Source organism: Schistocerca gregaria, chromosome X (assembly GCF_023897955.1).
Source record: "Schistocerca gregaria isolate iqSchGreg1 chromosome X, iqSchGreg1.2, whole genome shotgun sequence".
NCBI classification, from domain to species: domain Eukaryota; kingdom Metazoa; phylum Arthropoda; class Insecta; order Orthoptera; family Acrididae; genus Schistocerca; species Schistocerca gregaria.
In genome coordinates this window covers 204084681-204107053 of record NC_064931.1, presented here as the reverse complement: position 1 = coordinate 204107053, position 22373 = coordinate 204084681, and the positions used below count along the sequence as shown (strand labels likewise).

Sequence of the window (22373 nt, the reverse complement as noted above, 5' to 3'; positions counted from 1 at the left end):
CTGAATTGCTTCACAGTTTTCGTTTAACCCGAACTGGTACGTATCCCAAACACTCGAGCAGTACTCAAGAATAGGTCGATCTAGCGTCCTATATGCGGTCTCCTTTGCAGGTGAAACACATTTTCCCAAAATTCTCTCAATAAACCGAAGTCGACCATTGACCTTTCCTACCACAGTCCTCACATGCTCGTTCCATTTCGTATCGCTTTGCAACGTTGTGATCCAGCATCATGAGCAAACAGCCACAGACTGCTGTTTACCCTGTCAGCCAGATCATTTATGTACACTACTGGCCATTAAAACTACTACACCACGAAGATGACATGCTACAGACGCGAAATGTAACCAACAGGAAGAATATGCTGTGATACGCAAATGATTAACTTTTCAAAGCGTTCACACTAGGTTGGCGCCGGTGGCGCCACCTACAACGTGCTGACATGAGGAAAGTTTCGAACCGATTTCTCGTACACAAACAGCAGTTGATCAGCGTTGTCTGGTGTAACGTTGTCGTGATGCCTCGTGTAAGGAGCAGAAATGCGTACCATCACGTTTCCGACTTCGATAAATGTCACCTTGTAGCCTATCGTGATTGCGGTTTATCGTATCGCGACATTGCTGCTCGCGTTGGTCGAGAGCCAATGACTGTTAGCAGAATATGGAATCGGTGGGTTCAGGAGAGCAATACGGAACGACTCGCTGGATCCCAACGGCGTCGTATCACTAGCAGTCGAGATGACAGGCATCTTATCAGCATGGCTGTAACGGATCGTGCAGCCACGTCTCGATCCCTGAGTCAACAGATCGGGACGTTTGCAAGACAACAACCATCTGCACGAACAGTTCAACGACGTTTGCAGCAGCATGGAGTATCAGCTCGGAGATCATGGCTGCGGCTACTCTAGACGCTGCATCACAGACAGGACCGCCTGCGATGGTGTGCTCAACGATGAACCTGGGTGCACGAATGGCAAATCGTATTTTTTTTCGGATGTTTACAGGATCATGATGATCGCATCCATGTTTGGCGACATCGCGGTGAAAGCATATTGGAAGCGTGTATTCGTCATCGACATACTGGCGTGTCACCCGGCTTGATGTTATGGGGTGTCATTGGTTACACGTCTCGGTCACCTCTTGTTCACATTGACGGCACTTTGAACAGTGGACGTTACATTTCAGATGTGTGACGACCCGTGGCTCTACCCTTCCATTCCATTCCTGCGAAACCCTACATTTCAGCAGGATAATGCACGACCGCATGTTACAGGTCCTGTACGGTCCTTTCTGGATACAGAAAATGTTCAACTTTTGCCCTGGCCAGCACATTCTCCAGATCTCTCACCAATTGAAAACGTCTGGTCAATGGTGGCCGAGCAACTGGCTCGTCAGAATACGCGTCACTACTCTCGATGAACTGTAGTATTGTGTGGAAGCTGCATGTGCAGCTGTACCTGTAAACGCCATCCAAGCTCTGTTTGACTCAATGCCCAGGCGTATCAAGACCGTTATTACGGCCAGAGGTGGTTGTAATGGGTACTCATTTCTCAGGACCTAGGCCCCCCAAATCGCGTGAAAATATTATTACATGTCAGTTCTAGTATAATATATTTGTCTAATGAATACCCGTTTATCATCTGCATTTCTTCTTGGTGTTGCAATTTTAATGGCCAGTAGTGTATGTAGAAAATAACGGTCCTATCATACCGAATCTCCGAACAATAAACCGCACTCTCGACAGACCACGATTTTGTAAAATTCTGTCACCTGATGTTCGACGTTTTCGTTCTTGAACTAGGGATAACACTATTTTCTCACAAACTAACAACATTCAAATGCCGTTTCTGAATGAGAAACCCCTCCGTAATCTTTCATTACGTACGAAGTGTATATGGTGTTAGTACCGTTTCACTGAAATGTTGATGATATGCATAGCTAAACATGTGGTACCCTTTATATCACTTCGACTTTTGTTGTATGCCACCTTCATGGTGTTGCAATTCTGATCGCCTACAGTGTAAAAGTACATCTGTACTCTCCAAGCCACTACCCAGTGTACACTCTGGAAACTATACCCTGTACTACTAACAATTTCCTCTTTCAAGAGTGGTACACGGGGAGAAATGCTGTGGATATCCCTATGTATAGGCTGTTTTATTAGATGGTCGTGTTTATTACGAAAGAGTATGTTGCAGGAAGCAATATGTGTCTCTACTCTTCATCTCCGAATAACAACTCCATCTTACATCGTTCTGAATTTGTTTTCTGCATTCATCTCTCGGTCCCACTCTACGATTTTTACACTCCACACTTCCCTCCTATTCTAAATTGGTGTTCCTTCGGTGTCTCGAATTGTGTACTATCAACCGATTCCTTCTTCTAGTCAGGCTGTGCGACAAACTTCTTTTCTCCCCAATTCTATTCAGTACCTCCTTATTCATTACGTGATCTACCCATCTGATGTTTAGCATTATCTTGTAGCACCACAATCCAAAATATTCTATTATCTTCTTCTCTAAACTGTGTATCGTCCGTGTTTCACTTCCTTGCATAGCTACACTCCATGCAAATACTTTCAGAAAATACTTAATAACACTTAAATCTATATTCGATGTTAACAAATTTCTCTTCTCCGGCAAGCCTCGAAGTTTTCCTTTCTTTTCCCTGAACTTCAATTCGTACTCCAATTTTCGTCCTCCTTTATGCTTACTACAGGTAGTACTTTCTAACTCAACAGGGAATCGTTCCTCTGATTTTATGCGATGTTCTACAGCCACACTCCGTATTGCTCAACGGTCCCTATCCGACAGTTCATGCGGTCTGCCTGGTCTTGGTTGATTCTTCTCTTTTCGTTTCACAGTCACATCACCAACAGTCCATATGGACGGCTTTAGATGCGTTGAAATGTCACTCTTATATATTTTGCGTAAGTGACCTTTAATGACTAGTCCATATTCGAAGACACAGACCTTGTGCTGTTACTGCTTTTTTGCTGACAGCAAAACACTCCCCACTTCTTTTATGCTTGCGGCTCCGCGTCTCGTGACATCTGGTGGTGAATTTTACATTCCATTGAGGAATGTGCACACTTTAGATCAAATAAAGTAAGTCCTCCGCGAACAGCTTCATAGAGCTATAAATGTTATCCAACACATCATTTAGATACATCGGAAACAGTAGTGCCCTCATAACAGTACACTGAGATATGCCAAAAACAATTTTCTTTTCTGACAATGGTCGCTGTCTTATCAGCATGCGCTGTAAGAGCCAAAAGGTGACAAACGCCTTTATTCGACGTCGATGAATCACAGTGGCACATCGTTTCATTTTTCATTTTGTTTAATGGATATTCATTGATTATGATTTGGTAAACGATGACTTTTCCTGTCACACAAGTACGATTACAGCTAGTCTTATCGGTACTCCATTGCTTTACCATCTTAATCATTTCTCTACGCATTCTCTGCTCTCGGATTCTTCGAGCAATTCTTTTTATTTTGAAGTTTTCACAAACATTACTCACAAATGGTAGAAGTTTCAGTCTCATGTAACCACAAAAATATGCCACTTAGTATTGCCACCTCAACTGTAAAAAGAGTTCTTAATGTGAAGGCAGCAGGGTAGTCATAGGAACGCTTTGTTTCTCACATGACACCTTACGAAAGTAACTTGTTCATGTTCAGTGATTTTGGTACTACAGTGTTTAGTCTGTAAGTGATTTTTAAATATACGTTATTAATCTGAAACGTACGACGCCAGCTCTATGACCAGTGCTTTGCCAGAAAGAAGACTTCAGATTGTTTCCACGCAGAAGCGATGTGGTGCTGTCGTTTCCACTGAAGAGAGACTATACCTTTGGCCACCATAAGTTCTCAGAAGTAACCATGTCTTTATCTGCAACAGATAGAACTTTCGCTATAGTCCAGAAGGCCGAGTCGTCCCTCCCAGTACAAAGCATTATAACCGCATGTTATATTCAGGTGCCACATCTTTTGTTTTGTGTCAGTCTATAGGGTTTTTGTTGTGCACTTCACACTGGCTTCTTCCAGTAACATTTAAACCTCACACATTCTCTACATTCTTTATAGAAATATCTTTATCATGCAAGACTTTCGCTTTGTGGCGTTTTGACTTATATTCTCTTTTTCTTCTTATCTTCTGTGGCGCAAAAGGTTGTTGCATGGTATCTGTTTTTCCTTAAAGTTTTCTACGATTTCAACAATTCTACAATTGTATACAATTTCTAAAATTCTGAAATAATCTATTAAGCGCCTCTTCCTTCCGTTTCCGAGCTTCGTTTCTTGCTTCATGTGCTATTTATTAGCGGAAATCCATTCAGGTTTCATCTGTTTCTATGCGGAAGTTTCCGGTACGTGCACTGCTAATCTTTACCAACACAGGCACATATTACTTCAATATTTAGCATTATAGTTATTGTTGTTATTACTGGATTTCAGTAATTATTACTTAATTATTATTTTGCTTAGGCAGAGCGTTGTGTCCGGTACTACAAACCTAAATGTATGGTGGAGCAAAGTGTGCACCTAAAGCGCGTGCCTTGATTATGTTACAGCAAGCTAATCGAGTAATTTCCAAAAAATTCTGTACGAAATAAACATCTGGGTTTACACATGAATTTAGAAGCTAACGTATTGTCATCATCTAGATCACTGGAGATCAGTCATAAGCTCGGATTAAGCAAACATGGGAAAGAATCGACCGTGCCTTCGTTGCAAGAATTGAAACAAGGAAACCACGGAAGCCTAAACAAGAGCATGAAACCTGCCCTCGTTTTTAAGATTCCAGTGTCCACTATTTCAACTTTATTGCTCCTGATTTTAGAGGTCACCTTGGCTGATGACAGGTGATTAAGGCTTTTACAAAGTTCAGGGTTTTTCAATAGCACAGGGATGACGTACAGGCCTAAACCATATCATACGTTCCGCTCATTCCTAATATTACTATCCAACAAGATCACACGCCTGTCGTGAAGTTAACAATATCTATTTGCTTCTGCCACCTAGCATGGCACTGCGTGCTAGGTGAATACGTTTTATAATTCTGTCAGCATCTTTGAAGTTTGTTTTGACTCTGGTGTTACGCACCAAACAACTATCGACTTGGAGAGACGTAGTCTCGCAGGTAATACAAAATTATCTACCAAACCTGTCTACTTCGATATCCTACTAATGAAATACTCTCATTTATTTCGTCTACGTTTATTGTAATACTCAGTGGTGTGCCGTAACTACATAAGTGTATTATAATCAAACAGCGACTCCAATTACATTTTCAAATCCACAACCTGAATTAGATTTTCCATAATTCCCCTAAATCGCTTCAGACCAATGGCGAGATGGTTCCTTTGAAAGGGCACGGCCGATTTACCTCCCCATCCTTCCCCAATCCTAGCTTGTGCTCCGTCACTAATGACCTCGTTGTCAACGGGAGGTTTAAATACTAATCTTCTCCTCCCCCGTCCTACGGCAGTTACATTTTCGTTTATTTCCGCAACCTGTTTGGACCAGCCAATCTCGTTACCTTCTCACCTCTTCCAGAAAAAACGATGAATGACCCGGCACGTATTGAGATTTGTTTTACATAAATATTTCTTCCATGATCCAATAACTCGGAGTATCTGTTTTAATTTCAACGTTACCCACTAGTACGTTCTTAGGTACTCATACGACGACACAGAATTGTTCAAAAGAACCACTGTTTCTACAATGACTCAATTAAGGTAACATCTGTTTCTTTATTATTTTTAGCTAAAAATATTTTTCTTGAGGGTATTTTTGTTCTGTCGTTGCAACTACAAAAATGCGTGACTTTTTTTTTTTCATCAGACGCGTTTCGCTTTATTGAGTTAAAGCATCATCAGTGGTGGTGATTTTCGGTTGATTTCTCACTTACGTCGGGAATGCCGTCTGATAACACATCTCTTTGTTTTTGTGCTTCTAAGCATAAGCTTCTTAGAAGCACAAAAAGAGACAGAATACAGTGGTCCGCATAAAAGTATGTTGCGAAAAACATAAAAAATGCATAGTACTGCAGAACAACTAAAAATTAGATCAAAATTATGAGTGTCTAACGCAGAAAGAGAACGATGTGCTAGCAGACGGAATTTCCAGATGTAAACGAGAATACAACCGAAAATCACCACCATTTATGATGCTTTACGTCAATAAAGTGAAACTCGTGCGGTGAAAAAAATCACACATTTTGTGGTTGCATCAACAGAACCAAAAGCACCTTGAAGAATTATAAAGCATCTACGCCAGTATTACCACACAAATGAAGAAAAATACTTTACTTTATGACAAGTGAATGGACAACACCTGCTACGCCTTCCATTCGACAGAATCATTGGTGGTTTTGCATCTACAGAACCAAAAACACCTTCAAGAACTATAAAGCAACTAAGCCACTATGACCACACAAATGAAGAAAAATACTTTTACTTTATGACAAGTGAATGGACATCACTTGCTACCCCTTCTATTCCACAAAACCATCAGTGGTTTTGGAGTAATGTAAGCAATCGTCACTCCTATTGTGAACAGTTTGGGCTATTCACGGCAACATGTAATGGCTTTCGCAACAGCGTCAAAACAGACATTATTTGCAGACCTTAAGTATAAAGTGTGCTCTTTATATACATTCTGTTTAACTTTTTGTTAAACATTAACAGAAATTGTGATTACTGTATCCCTCATGGAGGAAAGGTTTTTCATACAAAGTGGCCATCGATTAGTCGACAGCCAAAGTTGGTAGCTGAAAGTATAGTATTGCAGCTGGAGCAGAATATGACAAACTACGTTGTTTAATCGTACTGATCTGAAACTTTTATAGTTTTCTTATATCTCTATCAGTGGCAGTGTTTTCCTGTTGTATTTTGACTCGTACATGGAACTGCTGTAATAATGTCCAGCTGTGTAGTAATAACAAATGGCAACAGCGAGATTTATGTACAATTTCTGATTTTCCAAGGCAATTCTTCTTTTCTTTAGTGAAATCCTTTGACTACAAAGAGGGCAATGGTCTTACTGTTAGGCTAACACATGCGTTTAGTTTACTTGTGGAAATGTATTCTGGAGATGCGGGTTTCAATTCCCCGTTTGATTTTCCTAATTTACAACGCATTAGCTGGTTCACCGGGGCTCAGTTTGAAATGAGAGTCATCGTTGAAGACAATTCTACTCCAGTCAATGGAATTCCAGACCGAAGACGTGTCTGGAGACGCCTTGAACAGCGGTGAGGTACCAGATGACTGGCATCCGCCACACGGCCTAAGAACCAAGAATGATAGTGTGGTATGCTATTTCTTTTTATGGCACGCTTCCGGTGGCTGTCATTCGCGGCACATCGGTACTTCGACGCCCTGTTTTGCTTTCCTTCATGGCATGCCATCCTGGCCAGCGTGATAATGTCCACCTGCGCAGTGCGAGAGTTTCCGGCGCTTGTCGCCGTGCTTGCCAGACCCTACCTTGATGAGCAAAGCTCCCCGTGTCTCTCCCTAATTGAGAACGTTTGCAGAGTTATAGCACGGCCCTCCAACCACTTCGGGATTTTGAAGATATAACGCTTCAATTGGACAGAACTTGCCACGATATCCCTCCAGTAACTCTGTCAGTTGGTGCCAAGACCTAAGGGCCGGATGTGGACCCATGCTTTGTTGACTTGCTCAAATGTGAAGCTCTTGAATAAATCATCCAGTTCTTCTAAAACGGTAATAATTTGTTTGTCTGTATATATACATCGCAGCTACCGATTTCCATTTCGTTCGGATAATTTCTTCTTGGCACGTCGGGTTTTTATATTTGTCTTAAGGTGTATTTTCTGTAGCCTTGGAAGGAATGTGCATGAAAGGATGTAATCTGAACCAAGCTCCTTTTGATGGGGGCTTCTTATTTATGTTTTTACAATTGGAAAAGAAATCAAGCAAAGAACATAAAACTTCATTAGATGAAGAAAAAGAGTAAATGTCGCATGACATTGCTGGCTTGGATATTCCAGGCCGTTGTTGAGCCGCCTGTCTGAAAAGCTGTTCTTCCTCCTTGCAAATTGGTCTCTTGAATATACGACAGTTACGTTGTATGTGTATTTATTGAGCGTAGAAGAATGCTATGGATGCGTGTGTAGTGTAGCGTTACGCGATGATGATGATAGGAGAACTGAGAAGATGAAACCCGATGCCAGCACATTGCCTACTTTTCTCGAATAGCACCAAAGGGACCCCGACCTTAAAGTCCCCATCCCAATCACGAGAGACCATCAACTGTGTCACATGCCCCCGCCTTATGAGACACTGTGGAGAGGTAGGACTTTAATCCAGGACAATGGTGCAAATACTGGTGGTCGGAAATCTTATGCCACCACCTCTCCTCCCATTGCTGGACAAAAATATTGGCATCGAAAATTTCATCCACTCCAGTATTCGAACCAGCTTACTTCTGAGTCGAGCGCCAGAGCACAGGCATACGTTAGCGATCTTGGCTCTTGAGGCGGATATTAGGTGTAGTAAGAGTACGTACCTGAAAAGTGACAAAATTTACAGAAAATAATTTACAATCGTTTTGTAAATGTGTTAACTGTTGCAGGAAACGACGACCATGGACGCCAAAAATAATAGAGTAAGAATTGGTTGATTTATTTAGCAAAAATTAACGTCGTTAAAAATTAATTAGCGATATGAATACAATAGTAAGACTGCAATACGAGTACCCTGCTAATTACAATGTGCAGCAGTAAAGAATTAACGTTTCATGCACGATAAATTAAAAGTTTCATGATACAGAGTGAAGCATGCTGTGAGTAAAGAAAAGAAACAGTAAGACAAATAGGCGGCCAAAAGAAAAGATAGGAACAGGTTCTGTCAAAGTCTCTTTTACTGAATTCGACTAATGTTTTCAAGGGTGGGATAGGGGGGAGGAGAGGCAGATGCATTAAAGAAAAAAATGTCCTGTGTATTATAAGGTAGGCAGAAAAAATCAGGAGCAAACATGAATGCTTCATGATGAATATTGTGATACGCCCTGAAGTCTGGAAAAGTCTTTTATAACCATGTATGAAAGGTGGCGCACGGTTTTGTTTGACCTCATATTACGGAAGAATCTATCTGCGAAATGCAAGCAAAATACCAGGTTTTGTACTCATGTAATAAGGTAACATAAGTAATTTGGATTTTAAAGTATCGTTAAAAATGACTAAGATGAACACGGGCGTCTGTAATTGTGTCGCTACAGCAAGATGTTGCACTAAAAGACCAAAATGGAAATACTCTGTGGTACACAGTCCCGAGTTTCTATTTCAGTATCAAAATCCATGACAGTCTTTGGACTCGGTGATCACAGGGAAGTTCGTAAGTTATTTGTGCAATTGATATTAGGGCCCATGCCCCTGAGATTTTGTTTACTAGTCTAGTTATTTCTTTCGACAGTCACGGAAGAAAGTAATGGAATTTATTAACTACTTTTGGTCTCCATCACTGACGAAACGAACGTAAAAATCTTTAATTAGATTGATCTGACTGTGGTAAAACACGATGAATTCAATTTAAGTGCAACGAACTGATACGTTCAAGGCACACGCAGACATATTCACATTCTTAACCATCACAATCACTGAGAAACTTCCGGAATTCCCCGATGAGGCCAATAAGCTAGTAGATTCTTCTCTATCACAGTTTGACTAACATTTGTGTTGGCGCAGCACTGTCACACAACGCAGTCTCCACCTTCCCCGACACGAAGGCATTCTCTAACACCATACATCATTGTAAGTAATAAATGAAGCAATCAAGAGATCTTCCACGTGATACGCTGGCAACCAGAAATGACATAGAATTCCAAACGAACACACAAAGACACCGTATCAGTTAATCATTTTCACCTATTTAAAAGTGGGTTAACATTAGTACAATCCAATAAAGAACGCCTGGCTATCAAATAAGGGTGCGACGAAAGAAGAGGGCACAGAACCATCAATTTACCATGTAAGAAAGCGTGATATTACCAATACTGCTCATGCTGTCCTGTATATTATTACTTGGCGGATTATATTAACACTAACCTATAACTGTTCAAAGACTACTCTATTACCTTTGACAAGGTGTAGTTGAAAAATGCGCATATATTTGGCAAAAACGTAAACATTTCAATCAGCTTTAAAGACAAGAAACTCGCTCTATGAGGAGGTTCAAAGGTGTACATTACAATAATAGCCTAATGACTTAGTCTGTGACAGCAGTAGCTCAAACAATGGAAGTAGAAATGTTGGCAGTCCGGGGTGGCCGAGCTGTTCTAGGCGCTACAGTCAGGAACCACGAGACCGCTACGGTCGCAGGTTCGAATCCTGCCTCAGGCATGGATGAGTGTGATGTTCTTAGGTTAGTTAGGTTTAAGTAGTTCTACGTTCTATGGGACTGGTGACCTCAGATCTTAAGTCCCATAGTGCTCAGATTCATTTGAACCATTTTGTGAACTTTCGTTTAAAGTCACTGCAAATGTTAATTTTGAAAGCCCTAACAAATTTAAAAACGCAATTGAGGCTCTTTAAGGCATCCCTTTATTTACTTTGTTATCAGTATATTCGATTTTCTCAGTTCCCCGAAGTACAAAAACTTACCATTTTTTTAATAACATTGTCGTTAATTTTTGTTTTTTTCCTTCGATATGTTTCTCATACATTAGCTTTTTCTTGAGATAAATTACTTTCAGGCCTATATTCAAACTTGGTCAATGATAAGTAATAAAGCGATATATCTGAGTTTCTTTGTTGCATATAATTTATCCTCTGCAGTTTATAACAGAACTATAACAATACGTAACAAGTTTTATTTATAATTTTTTGTAACAGTTACAGGTCTTTTAAGCACGTCTGTAATTTATTAAATTCCTAATTACCTAAAATAGCTTTCTGCACTACAAACATTTTAATTTCGTGTTGAGTACTCCAGAACGCTAATATAAATTCTTGTGAAATTTTCGTCATTCACGTCCAACAATTCCCCTAATTACAATAACAAACATTTAGCAAATGGTGGTTCGCTCTAAGATCGTTGGAAACGGAGCACAGTTTCGGACTGTGTCAATGATAGGGCAGGAAATCGTCCGTGCCATTTCAAGGGAACCATCCCGGCATTTGCGTGGAGCGATTTGGGGAAATCACGGAACACCTGCATCCGGATGACTGAACGTTTGAACTGTCGTCTTCACGACTGCGAGTCCAGTGCGCTACCCCCTGCGTCACCCCCCTCTGTCTGTTGCAGACTGTCAACTTCTTATGTTAACAGATCGTCTTTCAGTTCCCAAACCTCATAGAATTATAGTGTGAGGTACAATCATTTTCTTTTTCTATATTCATATTGCAAAATATACATTTCCGGGTAGTAAGCAATTCATTCATTTCCTAACGGTAGTGTGTCACTCAGATGCACAGACTTCTGTTGCTTTCGTGGGTAAGCACTGCATATTTTTCGATTCATAAACACAAGGGAATATGTCGCATGCATCTAACTAGCAATACCAAATGTAGTACTCGCCAGTGACGATTCTTTTTGAGTACAATACAGGGTTTCAAACTCTCTAAAAATGGAAAGCCTCCTAGATGTGGTTTCAATAGCTGCATCAGCAGATCACACTGCCGTACCGTTAGGTCTTACTACCGATTAGTAGGATGTAATAATTTCGGTAATGAGGTCATTTTCTTTGCCATTCATTTTTAGTTCGTCCTGTATTGCAACCACTTCTAATACAATCTCAGTTAACGCACTACGGCGCCATATTCTTTTTCTCTGGTTTTCAACATCTGTACTCTATAGTTTCATTTTTCGATTGTTTCTCCTTTTACGGACTTTTGTCAGCCCGTTCAAAGTTGCAACAAATGATTTTTGATTTTCCTTGTCAATATTTTTTTATAAGATACGTATCAAATGACTTCGACTAAATATAGGGAGCAGTAGTAGGGAGGTAGTGGTAGAACATAAAACCTCTTTTGTAGTGTCATCCCGTCCACAGAGAAAAATGTATTAGGTTTATTTTCCGTAAAAATTTCGAACTGTTTCTATTTCTCCTCTTTATAAAACTTATGAACACGTATATGTGTGTTATTCTTTGAGATAATAACACTTGCAATTGTTTTTCAGGAGTACTCCCGTGCATTCGTTTAACGAATCATACATTAGGCGTACTCTAATGCACGTGAACAACAGCTACAGTATTCATATCACCAATTGCTCTGTATCATAATAGTTTACACAGAACAGACCTATATCTCTCAAGAGGGTAGCTGGTTCGATACTCCTGCCTTCCCGACACTTCACAAAATGGTTCAAACGGCTCTGAGCACTACTGGACTTAGCATCTGAGGTCATCAGTCCCCTATAACTTAGAACTACTTAAACTTAACTAACCTAAGGACGTCACACACATTCATGCCCGAGGCAGGATTCGAACCTGCGACGGTAGTGGTTGCGCGGTTCCAGACTGTAGCGCCTAGAACCGCTCGGCCACACCGGGCACTTCACATCACACGCAGTTAGTTCTAGTGTGCCCCATTGAAGGTATTTTAGACAGGCAGTACATCAGTAATTTTCATAATACACCTTAAATCTGATTTTTGGTTTTGTTTTTTCGTTTACGTGTCTCATAAAAGTGGCGATGTCTTTTCGTCTGCCCTATCTGTGCATATCAATGAAAAACAACGGTAGTACATTGAAGTTGCAGAGGCCGTTTCGAGCAAGCATCTGTTACGGCGATTTGATTTTGTTCGCACGATGGGGACAGTAGCGATCAATACGTTCCATCCCTGTTCATTACTCAGGGATAACGATCGTGCTAATAATTGTTACTTTCCAGTAAACTAAATTCAAACCTCTATAAGATGTCACAAACATGATAATATAATAAACGTAATTACAATCGAGGTAGACGTTACGAACATTTTATAAGCCGTCCTTAAAAGAGCTAGGTGGAACCTTTGAATTTAGAGTTTCGTCATCATCGACGTCATTTTGAGTGTAGCAAATATTTACCTCGAGACCCATGGGGTACAAATTAGCACCAGTCTGTTTGTTTGGCCTACTGAAATAAATAACTATTTATTTCCAGCATAGTGTAGCTTATCTAACATGATGCGCAAGACACACATGTTCATATCTCCAGAATATATAAGCTGTTTGACTAAGAATTTTTTCTTTTATCGAGATCCATAATTCCCCTGACATTATCTTCGTATTTCTGTTTCACTTTGTTTAAGTCTCAGTAATGAAAAGTGGAAATAGCGTCGGTAGGTGCTTTACAGTTCCTATTGGTATTTAAATTCCATCTTTGCAACAACAATAAAATGCGCACATTTATAAAACAAGGCCAATGGTGGTATTTTAAAGCCGATTTTGACATGTATCAGGAAATGTTGTTTGTTTGCAAATTTTTGGGGTACTCCTTCATTTGGAACTGATGTGTTTTGCCCACGCTCAGGTTAGTTCGCAGCACTACACATTTCTTGACGCGAAGTACGACAAAATATAGAGCCACTATGTTTTTCACAGATACGTTTAGTGAGGAGTATGCAAACGAACATCATTTGTGCTGTATTGTGTCGTATTTCATATTTGCACAATTTTGGCACTGACGTTTTTTGCCTACTCTTACGTTGTTTTGCACCGTTACACATTTCCTGATAATACGCGTGATAGAATACAGCAGTACCAGTATTTACTGGCGAACTCCTGAGGTCGTCTACTTTTAGTTTAGTAAATTTGTTACACGATTAACCAGGACCACTATGATGATGTCAGAAGGTCTAAAAAACGGTTGTGGTTCCCTTCTGCGTCAGTTTCACATAAAGAAATGTGTAGGGCTTAAACCAATATGAGACTCGGCGGAAAACATCAGTGCAAAATGGAGGAATACCTCAGCAACGTGCAAGCACACGACACTTCCTGAAATCGAAAACAGAGTACCACCACCGGCGACGATTTTTACTAAAAAGGGGAAACGTGTATGATGATATAATTGCACATGTTCTGGTTTTTGCTCAGAGAGAGTTGAAGTATCATCAAATAAAAGTAGACATATTTCTCTCTCCTCTGGTATTTATTGATGTGTTTAATTCTTCCAACTGTCTATGGCATTTAATAAATGATGCCTTTAATTTCATACGGGTGTAAGTACCCAAATCATGATTTGTAGAAAATAAGAAAAAGATACTGAAAAGTATATCTGAGACATTCATTTAAGGTATTTGATTAAAATATCACTTCTGTAAAGGTAAAAACTGGTCTGTAGTTCATCAATATAATACTCTATCAAAAAAATACGATATTACAGGACCTGTGTTATTCATGATCACAATGCAGTGTTCCTTCGGACACGAATGCGTGTCCGAGAGAACGTTGCATCGTAACTCGGAACAACACAGGCACTGCAATACCGTATTTATTCGCCGACACTGGTCAAGCGACTTCCAAGTAAAGTTGTCTTGCAGGAGCTCCGTCTAAAAGATGAGGCTGATTACACATATATTCATTAACACAAACTTATTCGAGGTTAAAACTTATTCTCCGTTTCATTGAGAAAATTTTTGGTCAATTTCCCATTACACTTGCTAATGCACTGTTGTTCTCATTGAAATTTCTCAGACACTTTTGTTATCATAAAATCTTACCTGAAAATTGACTGACAGTCAGGGTAATGCTTGTTTGTAACTGATCATGTAGCCTAAATTTTTGAGATATCAGTTGGCTTTAAATTACTTACCCTTCCAGGAATCTACACTATTTAGCCACATCCGTAGACTTCATATGTGTATTACGTAGCTTCACCGGAAATTTTGATTTATTGTATGTGAAATCTTAATATTCTCGCTTTTAGTTAGTTAACTGCTACCAAGATTAGTTCCCTTCAGGTATCTTATGACTATTCACATGTATACCAACCAGCAGTGACGTCCTTGGTGACTATGGTATTCTGGAGCTGTCTGTGGATTTCTTTCCTATTAGAGCTCCGCAGTACTCTTTCTTTTACTGTCATATATATGATGTTTGGGAAGTTTTGTTGAATGAGAGTCACAATCTTGCCAAATTTGTGGTGTATCCAGTACTGACTAGTAATGCTAATGACTAAATACGGTTGAATTTTGTGGATAAGTTTTTGCAACCGCATTGTGAAGTGATAACACCATTCACGCACCAGCAGGATATGCCAGATTTGTATATTAAGTGTGTGGTGAGAATTAGAATCTGAAGTTGTGACGGTATTATTTCATTTTTCTTCAGTTTCGTGTACTGTACCCCCTTCTACTCATATTCTGTGTTTCAACATACACTATGTGCTCAAAAGTATTCGGACACCTGGCTGAAAACGACTTTCAAGTTCGTGGTGCCCTCAATCAGTAATGCTGGAATTCAACATGGTGTTGGCGCACCCTTAACCTTGATGACAGCCTCCACTCTCGTAGGCATACGTTCAATCAGGTGCTGGGAGGTTTCTTGGGAAATGGCAGCCCATTCTTCACGGAGTGCTGCACTGAGGAAAGGTATCGATGTGGTTCGGTGAGGCCTGGCACAAAGTCAGCGTCCCTAAACATCCCAAAGGTGTTCTATAGGATTCAGTTCAGGACTCTGTGCAAGTCAGTCAATTACGGGGATGATATTGTCGTATAACCACTCCACCACAGGCCGTGCATTATGAACAGGTGCTCGATCGTGTCGAAAGATCTAATCGCCGTCCCCGAATTCCTCTTCAACAGAGGGAAGCAAGAAGGTGCTCAAAACATCAATGTAGGCCTGTGCAGTGATTGTACCACGCAAAACAACAAAGTGGGCAAGCCCCCTCCGTGAAAAACAAGACCACACCGTAACACCACCGCCTCCGAATTTTACTGTTGGCACTACATACGCTGGAAGATGACGTTCACCTGGTATTCGGCATACCCACACCCTGCCATTAGATCGCCACATTGTGTGTAATTCGTCACTCCACACAAGGCTTTTACACTGTTCAATCGTCCAATGTTTACGCTCCTTATACCAAGCAAGACGTCGTTTAGCATTTACTGGCGTGATGCATGGCTCATGAGCAGACGCTCGACCATGAAATAAAAGTTTTGTCATCTCCCACCTAACTGTCATAGTACTTGCAGAGGGTCCTGATGGAGTGTGAAATTCTTGTGAGCATGTCTGCCTATTACACATTACGACCATCGTCAACTGTTGGCGGTCTCTGTCAGTTAACAGACGAGGCCGGCCTGTACGTTTTTGGGCTGTACGTGTTGCTTCACGTTTCCACTTCACTACCACATCGGAAACAGGGAACCTAGGGATGTTTAGGAGTGTGAAAATCTCGCGTGCAGGCGTGTGACACAAGTGACATCCAATCACCTGACCAAGTTCGAAGTCTGTGAGTTCTGTGGAGCGCCCCATTCTGCTCTCTGACGATGTCCAATGACTACTGGGGTGTCTGATATGGAGTACCTCGCAGTAGGGGACAGCGTAATGCACCTAATATGAAAAACGTATGTTTTTGGGGGTGTCCTGATATTTTTTATCATATTGTATTTAAACATTAGTATTTAGCATGAGCTTGCGTTATTAATAACGTCCAGAGAAAAGTCTTTTGCTTCTTCTGGAATGTATGGGGGCATACAATATTTTCGAGTTTTTTTCAGTTTTTTCAAGATTGTTTTCCCTCCTTCTCTGAAGTTCAGATATACCATTGCTGCAGAAATATGTACATTTAACACCTTTTCAAAAACACGAACGTCTTCCCAAGGTCTGAGGTGATTGTGAGATTCCTTTGATTTTATCAAGTTACGTTTTTGAAGTCCATCCTCAACATAAAACTGGGGTATATTACTGTTCTTCATTTAAGTGATACTGAGAATCTATGGGATCACTGAACGAATGTCCTTGATATCAGTCCTGTCGATTGTTACAGTCTCAAAATGTTTATGATGTTGAACTTTCTCAGTCATCTTCTTGACGTCTGCTGGTCCATAAATCTTCATGACTTCCTTCATTTTCTCCAAAAACAGGAAACCCCAGCGAACTAAATAGTCTAAATTTTATGAGTTGCTGCGAGTTGTCATTAGGGTCGTCAGTGTCTTACTTTGACCGACGCAGTTGTCGCGCCAAAGCTTCAAATGAGTTTGTTCTCCAAAGTAGTTGCTTAATAATGGTAGCAATACCGAACCCATTTCATTTCCATCTCTACTAACAGTAGTCTCAGTCCAAAGACAAATGTAGCTGTTGTCTGTATTACACTCATGGAGGCAAGTGTTATAGGTGGACAGCTGCCTAGAATAAAACGTATGTGAATGCGACATTGTTGTAGAAATATTAATTGCTATATGTTCACTGCAATGACAAGTTTGTTATTTCACGGTATCTTACATTCAAGTATGTCGTTTCTCATGTGTTCTTGTGCCTGTTATTCTTGGTGATGATGAAATATCAGTTGTGTTTTAAATACTCCTTTGTCGGAATCTGAAGCAGTTTTCATCTGAGAGTTTAACTGCTCACAAGGTGAACAAATATTTGTTCTTTGCCTACCAAAGCGTAGATGAGAATATTCTTTTGTGAATATGCTCTAGTAATCCCTGCAGGTGATGCCAGTACCAACGTTTTTCTCCTTGTAACCATCAACATTCTGTTGATGCTCAAATTAGGGCTCAAAAACTTCTTACTGCACTTTTTTCGGCTGTGATGAACTCCTAGCAATGGAAATAACTCGACGTTCTCCTCAATAGATAACCTTAATTCTTCACTCAGTTTAAAAGGCTTGTTACCTCCTCGTGCTACATCATGGGTCATGTCTGCTATTTTCTTTACTCAGTGAGAACTTTAACTGATTTGTGAGAAATGTGGAAAGCTACTGTATAAAGTTCCTCTACATTACTGTAAGTGCTTACCCTTTCCATCAGGCAAACGATAGTGTCCACTGCCCTGACGGGTGATTTTATCTGAAGTTTCATGTTTACCATATCTGCGACGTTGAATAACATCAATCGAAATTAGCTCCATCACGTATGATCCTTACTTTGTTTTATCAGCGAGTCCATAGTAGCTATCATATAGTCTTTTAAGATGCTCATAGCTCAGATCTCGGTAGTTGTGTGGGCACCGACTGCTTATCTTCACCACAAAAATATAGACGCCAAGCACCATGTCTGAAGCACTTTTGTTGGTCACCAAAGTACTCGCCCACTCAGTTCTTTTATAACTTTAAAGTAGCGAACATTGGGTAGTTTTTCAGGCATAAATACTTTTCATTAATTATACATGTCTTATTTTTATTTTCTGTTATAAATATCGATAAGTATTAATGCATTTTTAGACTTACTTGATTGCAAAATTTGCGGTGATGATTCAGTTATGATGTTAAAAACTTGTACAGTAAATGTATCGATCTGAGGTTTGGGACCCTGTTCTGGAAACTATCAAGTCGAAAGTTACAAGCGAAAATCGTTCCGCTACATCCGAGTGTGGACATCTTCCGCTGGAAGCTCTTTGCTTACATATTTTTGGAGGTGGTGGTACGCATCAAAACAAAGGAAAGAGTCCAGTAAACATAACCATAAGAGCTATGAACACTCGTTCACCTTTGATATTGTGAAACACATCTCTTTTACTAAAGAAGCGCTCGTCGCTCTTAAGATGTGTGTTTTATAGCCTGTTTTTGTAGACAGGTTTCATTGTACTAGCACGTACCGCCCTCTCCAAAAATATGGAAAGCAGTAAGTTTGCAGTAGAAGACATCCACTGTCGGAGGCAACAGAACGATTTTCGCTTACAACTTTTGACCAGGATCGCTTGCCCCAAATTGATACGTTTACCCTAATGTACCATCCATGACAATTTGTACCATCATCACGAAATCATCCTGCACAGTTTATTTGATACTTTGTGTGTACATTCGAAACATTACCTATTCAGTGGTTACAAGACGATCGAGCCCACGGTAAAAGGCATTACGATTTGTACGATATTTTATATTAAGTCTGATGTTAAGTTCATAAATCTTGATATAGAATGGACAAAATAAAATTGGCCTGGAAAGTATTTCAAGCACCTAAACAGTGGCAACAATTACATCTGCCGCATTTTTGTATGATGTAAGTTGAATTGCCTGTCTTTGAGGACATGGAATATTTTCTGGGCTGATTTTATAGTGAATTTTTGTGAATAACTGCGAACCTAAACTTTGGCATTATCTGTTTCAGTGAATGCCACCGGTCACCTTCGAACGTGGGCATGCTGTCCTCTCATCCGTAAGGTGGCTGTAGCCGGCGGCATCTACCGACTAAGATTTGTCCTATCAAGAATACAAGGCGGCCTCTTACACCTTTTGTACGCCTCTCAGAATCATGATATACCTTTCAAGTAAACGTTTGCATCAAAGTACTGTAAATATAACAGTGAACAACTTTAAACCAAGATAAAGTAACCGAAGGTGATGGCACTATCATCATTAAGTGCCAATCGACATCACCTCCATTTGCTGTTTCCACATGTTCTACAAGTTAATATGTGGTCGACACATAACACATCATTGTTTTTTTCCATTTCCAATTTCATGCGCAAATATCAGTAGTGTCACCCATTAAAAGTAAATACTGAACTTTTGAAATTTTCTTTTTCTCTGTGTTCTTCAGTGATAACCTGATTCTCACTGAAGCTATTTGTATCGTAACGCAAGTTACGTTTCTTTTATTCGTTAAGAGAGCTGCTACATAACGTACATATGTACATAACAAAAATATTACACAAAGATGTATCTGTTTAACTGATCTATTATTGTAAGTGGTTAAAGTTAGGAAAAGTTTATCATGTGGTAAAGCCACACAGTAGAAAAGAATAGAACATAGCTGAATGTTCTATTTATATGTCCCAGAACCCATGTATAGCTAAGGTGTCATGCATATTAATCTATATATCGTTATGGACAATCCCAGAAATAAATAAATAAATAAAAACAAAATGAATGTGTAGAAGTAGAAAAGTTCTCTGAATAAATCTATTTATTAACTGATGGGATTCCATAAATGGAAATTATGTTTGAAATATTTTATGGTTTGTTATCCAAATATACATATATCATACAGGATTTAATATTCTGTTTACATATGCATGTAGATTTTATATGTAAGAAAAGTATGTCGAGAACTACTACATATATTAAGATAAACAGTCTCATAGTAATGAAGATATTTAGATGTAGACTAGAATGGAAAAAATTTCGTATATAAAGAAGTATATGTCGTAGTTGACTGAATTAAGTTATTGGCTTGCGGTTCTGAAATATTTTGTAATGCTTTTAAAATAGTATTAAATATTCTATTTATGTATATCTGTAGATGTGACTCGCAATATAAGTGTGCGAAGATGCCATTTAATCCTGTAACAATGGTGCATAAAACTAACATATGTATATGTGTATATATATATATATATTGTCATGAGGAATTTTGCAGTAATTATACTGTAGGCGTATATTTGGTGCAAACGACAATATCTTTGTAGAAATAAGATCGATCTGTATGCCATGTTTGGATATGAGTACAGTTTCCTCCAGGATTGTGAAGTTATTACCTCAGAGGAAGGACCATGACCTTGTCCTAACGCACAATGAAAGAATTCTATGAGAAATGTAGCGCAAATTGAATAGCGAGAAGAAGTGTAGGATTGAGAAACAGCATACAGTATTAATCCACTTTTTATTTTTGTACATGTATAATTCAGATGGAATGTTGCAAGAGAACTAAGAAGAACTACTGTATTTCATCAGATAATGCCATGCAAATATGTATTTCTGGATGCTAATTTTTGCTGAAGCCTAATTACAAACATCCGATCTCATATTCTGTAATTAACGAATCTATGACAGATTATTTATAAGTCATATACAAAAAAAGAACTGACTTACACCATCTTCACTCATGTGATTTTTTTGATACGATGATTCAGTAAGAATATTGAGTAGTTTTGCAAGCATAAATACTTTTCATTAATTATACATGTCTTATTTTTATTGTCTGTTATAAATATCGGTATATATTTGTACATTTTTAGAATTATTTGAATGCATCAATACGAAGCATGTCGGTGCAACAGATAATAGCTACTCATCTATTCTGTTACAGCTTTCTATATGAAAGCACTCATCTCTCCTATTGCAGGATATTAAAAAGGATATTATAAAGTTATCTAAAATGTCCTATCTGTATACGAACGCTACGTTCTAAACAGAATTTAAACGAGGCCTACCGGTATTTAACCGTTATTACTATTTTCTTTGTTTTTTCTGAGTAAAAGTCACCATTGTAATGATTTTATGTATTCTGAAGGCATTGCTATATAATAATTATTATCTATGTGTAATATTTGCATGTTATGAATGTCTATGTTTCAAAAATATATAGATGTTATCTTCAAAAGAAAGAATTATATGAGACACTTATATAATATTTGAGAATCATAGAGATGTTACCTTTTAATTAAATGGCTATATGTAAACGTTAAATAATGTATTTTAACCAGCAGAATATATGTATGTATGTATGTCGTGAAATCTGAATAAAGAGCTTTAAATTTCTTTGCTTGATTTCAATTTTAAAGCAACTTATTTCCTTTATTCTCTGTGTAGCTCTGACAGCGGCTTCTTCATATCATACCACTCAATTTATAAGTATGGCAGGTGTAGAATAAATGTCAGCAGTTACAATCGGCAACAGACTTGCTTTGATTACCTACGTAGAACATTCTGTTTATTCCTTCACAAAAGAGTGGAATTACAAACTTAAACTTATTGCATATGGCATACACATTAGTACAAAATGTTTCTATATCAGTTTTGTAAAAACTGTAAACGTACTTTTCAGTAGTAATAAATCAGTTTTACGAAGTGACAGTTTTACACTCTGCAGTCATTGATTAGTAAGTGGTGTATGTTTTGCCCTGAACAGTAACGTCTGCTTAAATGTCTATTCTTAAATCAAGAAAACAATATCACACATTCTGTGTGTCTGTATTCTTTCTTGTGTTCATCACGTATTTCAGAAGGCATTTCGAGTATTAAGTACGTATTTTTGTTTAATTAAATATCACCTCAGTCACCACATCCTGATACATCCAGAAGAAAATATTTTTTCTGGGACTAGTTAAAGAGCACTAATTCAATATTACTACAAGAGAGTAAAGAGGCAGTTGATTTCTCTGAAACACGACGAAGAATAGGGTGAAATGATGAATTCTTGGGGTTCCCAGATTCGTTGGTGCTAGTGAATAATTCCATAGGAGTGGAGCATAAGAGTGGAGCCGGTTCAATGGCTCAGCAATACAATCCACTATATCTGTGATATGGCTGGTCATTCGT

At 39.0% G+C, this 22373-nt stretch overlaps 1 protein-coding gene across 1 annotated transcript in view; it reads left to right on the top strand.

Annotated features, from left to right (window-relative positions):
• LOC126298132 (protein tipE) overlaps positions 1 to 21593 on the top strand; it is a 524094-nt gene extending 502501 nt beyond the window's left edge. The window contains exon 3 of the mRNA XM_049989449.1: positions 19222 to 21593. Coding sequence (XP_049845406.1) covers positions 19222 to 19273 — 52 coding nt within the window. The 3' untranslated portion in view covers positions 19274 to 21593. The remainder of the gene's footprint in view (positions 1 to 19221) is intronic.
• The last annotated feature ends 780 nt before the right edge of the window (positions 21594 to 22373 follow it).